This window comes from Aegilops tauschii, chromosome 1 (genome assembly GCF_002575655.3).
Source record: "Aegilops tauschii subsp. strangulata cultivar AL8/78 chromosome 1, Aet v6.0, whole genome shotgun sequence".
Taxonomy (NCBI): domain Eukaryota; kingdom Viridiplantae; phylum Streptophyta; class Magnoliopsida; order Poales; family Poaceae; genus Aegilops; species Aegilops tauschii.
This window is the reverse complement of record NC_053035.3, coordinates 427,397,417-427,404,480: the sequence shown is the minus strand read 5'-3', so window position 1 is coordinate 427,404,480 and position 7,064 is coordinate 427,397,417. Positions and strand designations below refer to the sequence as shown.

Sequence of the window (7,064 nt, the reverse complement as noted above, 5' to 3'; positions counted from 1 at the left end):
GCATACATGTTCCCGAAGGCCCGGGCTGCGCCACGGCCTTCCGTGCTCTGGCCCAAAGTAAAGCGAGAATTTCCGTCGCAAAAGAAAAAGGTGGCGCGCCATCGTGCGGCATATTCCTCCCGCCAGCGCCGGTTTCGGAACCCGCGGTCGCCGCCGTGTTTACTGCGACCCTCCCATGGCCGGCGGCGACGGCGCCGTCTGCAAGGTGACGAACAACTTCAACCCTCATCACCCATCCATTGATTTCTTTTCGCTGTACAATTGCACAAATACACATCTTTAACTTTCACTGAACAACAAAATTCAGTGCTAAGCTACGTACGCAAATCACCAAAACAATGACATCTCTACCGGCCCTCGATCATGGTGATGGTCATGCTGTCCACGAAGCTGCAGTCGGCCCTGCTCGACGACGTGTCCTCCGTCGCCGTGGCCGTCGCCGTCGCCGCGGCCCGCCTCGCCGCGAAGCCGGGCTGCTTGGGGGTCGCCAGCGACGCGGCGTCGGCGGCGGCCAGCATCGTGAGCGCCTGCGACATGAGCGGCCGGTCGTCCGGGTTCTCCTGCACGCACAGCAGCCCCACCTTGAGGCACTTGACCACCTCCTCCGACTCGAACGTCCCCTTCAGGGTCTCGTCCACCAGCTCCAGGCTCTTCCCCTCGCTCAGCAAGCTCCACGCCTGGTAACAAAAATTCAGAGATTCAGTGATTTTTCTAAAATTCAGAGATTCAGAGATGGTGGTGAGACATTGACAAAGCTACATGTTCAGACATGTTCATTCAGGCTTACATGTGCTAGAAGGTTTAGGTGGCTGGAGTAGCTGTAGACGCCCCTGTTCCTGATGCCGGTGATGATCTCGAGCACGATGACGCCGAAGCTGAACACGTCTGATTTCACCGAGAACACTCCGTCCATCGCGTACTCGGGAGCCATGTACCCACTGCAGCAGGGAACCGACCATGTAAGGATCATCCACATTAGGAGGTTAACATTGTCGATATGACAAGGTGATTGAATTGCTGGTCGAAACTTACTACGTGCCGACCACTCGAAGCGTATTGATCTCCGAGTCGTCGCCGCCGAATATCCTCGCCATGCCGAAGTCTGAAATTTTAGGGGTCATGTCCTTATCCAGGAGGATGTTGCTTGTCTTGAGGTCTCTGTGGACGATCCTGTATCTTGAGTCCTGGTGAAGATACAGTAAACCTCGGGCGATCCCCTCGATTATGCGGTACCGAGTTTGCCAGTCGAGAAGCATGCTCTTGGATTTGTCTGATGACAAAAACAGGTAAATCAGTATCTGTTCTTTGGAGGACATGGAACTTTGATGCTTACAGAGGTCAAGTGTGTACCGAATAGGAAGAAGTCCAGGCTCTTGTTTGCCATGTATTCATATATGAGTATCTTCTCTTGTCCACAAATGCAGCAGCCGATCAGTCGAACAAGATTCCGATGCTGGAGTTTTGCTATCAACATAACCTCATTCTTGAACTCATCGGGACCCTGTGTCGATGCCTGCGAAAGTGTCTTAACGGCTATTTCTTGTCCATCCTCAAGCGTACCCTGTAGTTTCGAACAAAGTATTTTCAATCCGACGCGTGGGAATGTTCTATACTACCATGGAAAACTAGAATGTCATCTTATTGTTATACTTCTTTGCAAGACCTAAAGTGCCGATTTCCCGATGCTTCGAAACTACTAATAAATTGTTTCTGAAACTTCAGTACCTTGTATACTGGCCCATAACCACCCTCACCGAGCTTGTTGTCAGCTGAGAAGCCTTGTGTGGCTTCTGCTATTGTCTCCAGATCATATATTGGCAGATCCAGATCAGCCCCATGACTGGTTCCTTCACTCGTTAGTGTTCTGCTGTGCAAAACACCACTCCATTTACTTGGTGCTCCTACTGAAACATCATACGTAGAAATTACATCAGCAAATAAGAGGTCAGTTTTTATTCCAGAAGTTATTTATGTTTCAACTAAAGAGAGGTAATGCTCTTCTTATCTGAAAGTTAGAACCACATAGATCATTTGGAATTACCTGATTGTCTTGCTCTTGTCCTCTTTCTTCTCCACCAGAAGAACCCTACAAGTGCTATAATAGCTGCCAGTGCACAGATGCTCACAGCGACTGCAATTATAACGTGCGCCTTCTTCTCGGACTTGCTAGGTGCAGCATCTGTGCAAGAAAATCACGATTTAGTTTGATGATGGACATGGCTGTAACTTATCTACAACATTTGTGTCTCCGTAAAGCTTAGATGTTAATGTATACAATACAGCAGTAAGCAAGCACTCATATGTTAGTATGATGATGAACATGGCTGACGAATGCAAGCATTTGGAGATCTGCTGAGAACATTGTGAACAGAACATAATTGCGACCTTGTGTTGAAATACTCACATGTGAATATCGACACACAGACATAGGTTGAATGCATCTAGTGAACTCTGCCATTGGTTCACTTTTCTGAATTTTTTTTCCTACTTGTGTGATCTTATGTACTGTACTATCTAATACACAAGTCGTTTAGTACTCCCTCTGTTAACTTTTACAGAATATTTCTTTACAGAGGGAGTATTTTGCAGATAAGGCTCACTGGTTCATTAAAAACATTCCGAATGCTTGATGTAGCCCTTGCTTGCAGATCACTGGATCCCATGGGTCAATTGCTGGTAGGTGGCCATGCCCTACCAGGTTTTTAAGCCTCTCAGGTCCGGGGTCCTGTTCGGTGGAATTGTGAGCACAACATAAAAGCAAGGGGCTCCATGGCTAGCAGTGTTGCATGTGCAAAGTGAAGGCTGCTCCTTTAAGTATGCACGTAGGTATGCCACGTCCAACATTTGTCCTCCTTGTCCAACAGAAATATTTGAACGAGGATGTGGCACACGTACATGCATACTTAACGGAGAGGATAGTTCAGTCGCAGCTTGCAAGCCTCGAAGCTTTCTGGTGGTGGCAACGATCATTAGTCCGGGTATGTTGTTAATTCTTGCTTGGGTGTCTTGATCATTATGTACCTAACAGCATATGATACTGCTGTTAGAAAACAGTGACAGCACCCTTGCTGGTGTAGGCCCTTATGATCCACTAAAGAATGACAGTAAATTGCTAGGGTTTTTTTTGTTCATCTGTTGGTGTAAATAACTAAATATGCAGTGTATACTTAATCTTGCCAACTGTTTGGTTCCTTGGCAACTGAATCTAATGTCAGACAGACAGACAGACAGACAGACAGAGTGCCATGGCCTCGTTTCTCCCTTACTTTCGGTAGTACTCTCTAGCTAATGGCTCACGCGCGTCAACCACACGTGGAAAACGCACGCCCCACACCTACCATATTAAGAAAAAACGTGTGGATTGGGACAGTGGTCGGGCATCATCATCCGTCGCGACGTCCTGCGATTCCTCACGGCATCTGGACTAGACAGGCAGCATCACCAAATATATACTCGGCGCAACGGAGACACCTAATAAGCTAGCCTCACTCTAAATTTGGCCTGGATGCTCCTCCGCTTTACCGGTGACCTGGACCGTTGCAACACGAAATCGCTTCTTGCACAAGGAAACGGATCGCCGTACGTGTCCGTTGCTGATTAGGAGGAGCGCCGGGAGATCAGATTGGGACTGCGACCCTGCCTGCCTCCACCAGAAGCGGGCCGACTCTGAAAAAGTGAAGACGACGTGCTGAGCTGCTGCTAATCTGTCAGGTCAATTTCACTGGTTTCCCATGTGGCCATTTTCAGGTGTGCACTGTGTGGTGTGGTGTGGTGTAGGAGTGCATGCATGATTGCGCTGGCGGTCTCCAGTTGCTTGCTTGGGGTGGACTCATCAAGCTGCTGCTGCATCGGCAAACCGTGTTTGGCTCGCCATACTTCCGTTGGAGCCGGCCGTCAGGTCTGCATCATGGAGATGATCCGAAAGCCACATCACCAGGATACTACCGTACTTTGTACGCGTTTCGGGCCTAATCGCATTCAGGTGGCCGAGCTTAAAATTTGTCCCCATGTATAGGATGGACGATGGAGATTCTCTTCTCATGAACTGTACCCCTTGCAAAACGGGAGCCGCCTAGCTCATACAGTACAGGTGTACCGCCTTTGTCGCTTCTGAATGAAGATCCACGTACGGGATCGTCGACATGGGGTATCCGTCAGGGTGGGCATCATCATCAGAGCTACCCTTTCTATTCCAGAATCATTTTTGTGGCGTCCGATCCTTCATTTTTCTAATAAGTGGTGATTACTTACCAGTTTGCTGCTGTCAGCTTGCGCTCTTATCTGTAAAGTAAAGTGCCCTCTTGCTGATCGCGCAGAACAAATGCCCATTATCGCGGTCCAGCTCAGGTGCACGCTTCCTGCCGCCTTGCCGGGGCCGATAATAAACCCAATCAAAGGAAGATACATTGGCAAGAGCCAATAAAAAGCTCTAGGGCATATCACCATCAACTTTCCTCCAATTTCAAAAAAACACACGCATCAACTTTCCCCCCATTTCAAAATAGCATCAACTTTCCTCCCCTAAATAAAGGTGTACAAGTGACAGCAAATTAACCGCACTTTCTCATCTGTATGGACGTCTTCAAGCTTACGTTTCCTCGAGCAGAGCAAGGTTTACATTAGCCCAGGCCCTCAATGCCTCAACATACTAATGGTTGCTTTGTTTGCGGATTTTTCAGGATTTGATGATCACAACCTCTCATCTAACCGAGTAGTACTCAGTCAAACTTAATAATAAGAGGACAGTTGGACCGCATTATGGTATGACTATGCTCGAGAATAAGTTTGACTGTGCCCAAAGCAAAATAATTCGTTTTCCTAAAAAGTGGCTTTCACTCGAAACAGAACACTGGAGCAAGGCCCCTCACTGACTAAACAACCGTGCAAGATCTAGTTCTGACATTTTTCCCACTAGCTGGTGCTTGATCGGGACAAACTAAAGCCGGCACTCTGCACATGCCAAAAGCTAAATGCCTAAATTAATAATTAACCCAAAACAAAAAGGTTCAGATGCCAACCCAGAGCTGGCTCTAAATCTTCTAAGTTAGACCAAAGGATAGGACGGAACATATTTTCACCAACCAAGAACCATCATGAGTAATCACATGCCACATTCCATTCGAATTTATAACAGTAGAAAATTAGAAAAATTGAGTGCAAACGGAACGGAGACACGTAGGCCGGCACGTACCGAGGTCGGCGGCGGCGAGGCGCACGTAGAGGTCCTGGCCGAAGTTGGGGAACACGCGGAGGTCCTCCAGCGCGCCGCCCCACATCACGCACCCGCGGTGGCCCGGCGCGCCGCTCAGGTTGGCGTTGGCGTACGCCGTGCAGGAGCAGTTCCGCTGGCACCGCTGCGCGCACTCGGCGAGCCCGGCGCGGTAGTCCACCACGGCGGCCGTCGTGTCCGGCACCTTGGCGTGCGCCATCAGCGCGAACCCGTCGGTGCCGTTGCCGCAGTCGAGCGGCGTGGCGCGCGCGCACCCGCCCCGGTTGTCCCGCAGCGCCCACGCCTCCGGCGACCGCGGCGCGAACCCGCGGAGGCACTCGCACACCGGCAGGCTGTTGGGGTCGCACACCCCGTTGGGCCCGCACTGGTTCACGGCGTCGCACTGGTCCTTGGGCGCGTACCAGTACATGTTCCACGCGCCGGCCGCCCACACCCACGTCCACCGCTGCAGCAGCCCGCCGGCGGCGCCCGTGCTGTTGAGCGTGAGGCGGGAGACGATGCTCGAGTTGGCCACCTGGAAGCTGTAGCTCACCTCCTTGGCGCTGTTGACGAAGCTGAAGTTGAAGCCCATGTAGGTGGCCGTGTCCGGGACGCCGGTGAACTGGAGCCCGTCCCAGGGCCCGGACCGCCACACCTTCTCCGCCCCGTTCCAGATGAACACCTCCGGGTCGCCGGTGGTGTCCATCACCGCGACCACCGGCCCCGGGGACGGGTCGGAGGGGCTCGTCCACGCCGTCAGCGTCATGTTCGCGCCGGTGCCGAAGTCCATCCCCACCCTCATCCCCGGAATCAGAGTGTCGGTGGGGTGGTCGAACCCCTGCCACGCCACATGCCCGCTCGCGTCGGAGACGACGAGGTTCCCGCTGTCGAGCAATCGCGCCGTGCACCTCCCGGCGCCCGCGCCCGGCGCCGGGGGCGCCGACCAGACGACGGTGGAGTTGGCGTCGGCGACGGAGAGCGTGCAGTCGGCCGAGACGGACAGGGTCGCGCGGGCGTTGCGCTCCACGGGGCCCGGGACGGGGTCGGCGCGGTTGGCGACCCAGACGACGGTGCGGACGGGGACCTTGGCGTACCACAGGCCGACGTAGGTGTTGTTGGAGCCCGGCGGCGTGAAGAAGCCCAGCACGTAGCTGCCGGCGCCGGGCGAGACCAGCGTGTCGTTGCCCCTGAGCGGCTGGCCCGGCGAGATGGTGTCCCGGGCGTGGGAAGCCGACGAGAGCAGCAGCAGCAGCTGGAAGAGGAGTAGCTGGTGGCTTGCCATCGCCGCGGCAAGGGGTGGCCGCTTGTACAACTACTGGGAGTAGCTATTAAGCTCCGCAAGGATGACGGGAGCATCTTTCTGGTTTGTTATACGGAGTTTTCAGCAAAGCCGGCGTTAAAGTTCGGCAAGTGCTTCTTCGATTCTTAAAAAAAAGTGTCGTCGAATTTGCTAAGTTATTTTAAGGCCAGCGGACTCGGCGCCGGCCGGTCGGCCAAAATTTCGACCGGCCGCCTCCCCAACCATCCGATCTATGTCTCATTGGCCATACCATTAGATCCCCCGGGCCATCTTCTTTCTACCATTGTCTTCCTCCCGTAAATAGCCACGTACACCCCGCATCGAGTCGCCGCCCCTGCACAATGACCCTACCCCTTGCAGTAGGTCTCATCGCTAGTTGTGGGCCTTGTGGCACCGCCGCCGCCGCTCTTCACCGCCTAGGAGGCACCCTGACGCATCCCCTGTAATAAGCACGCCTTCCCCCGTTGCCTCGTTTACAGGTCATGCCGAACGTCGTTGCAACATCGTCGTATCGCCACCGCCATCCCCCCCCCCCCGACGACCCTCGCCGCACGG

The 7,064-nt window shown here is 53.1% G+C and overlaps 1 protein-coding gene across 3 annotated transcripts; it reads right to left on the bottom strand.

Annotated features, from left to right (window-relative positions):
- Positions 1-217: 217 nt before the first annotated feature.
- On the bottom strand, positions 218-6,584 carry LOC109787028 (receptor-like serine/threonine-protein kinase SD1-8). Of its 3 annotated transcripts, none has more exons than XM_020345588.4 (8): positions 5,192-6,584; positions 2,042-2,179; positions 1,726-1,901; positions 1,351-1,561; positions 1,033-1,270; positions 788-938; positions 352-677; positions 218-253 (listed from the first exon to the last, which is right to left on the bottom strand). In XM_020345588.4, the coding sequence occupies exons 1-8, from the start codon at positions 6,489-6,491 to the stop codon at positions 229-231; spliced, it is 2,565 nt and encodes an 854-aa protein (XP_020201177.1). In that variant the 5' UTR covers positions 6,492-6,584; the 3' UTR covers positions 218-228. The 3 variants fall into 3 exon arrangements, with proteins under 3 accessions (XP_020201177.1, XP_020201176.1, XP_073356359.1); XM_020345587.4 differs by having other exon boundaries at positions 1,726-1,904; positions 5,192-6,583; XM_073500258.1 differs by having other exon boundaries at positions 218-677; positions 1,726-1,904; positions 5,192-6,583.
- Positions 6,585-7,064: the final 480 nt, after the last annotated feature.

Bases quoted from the DNA above. Each gene is read 5' to 3' on its own strand.
- LOC109787028 (XM_020345587.4), bottom strand. From the start codon at position 6,491: ATGGCAAGCCACCAGCTACTCCTCTTCCAGCTGCTGCTGCTGCTCTCG. The intron at 1,562-1,725 runs GTACTGAAGTTT...TCGAAACTACAG, and splicing joins GTTATGGGCCAGTATACAAG to GGTACGCTTGAGGATGGACA. The intron at 678-787 runs GTAAGCCTGAAT...TTTTGTTACCAG, and splicing joins ACCTAAACCTTCTAGCACAT to GCGTGGAGCTTGCTGAGCGA.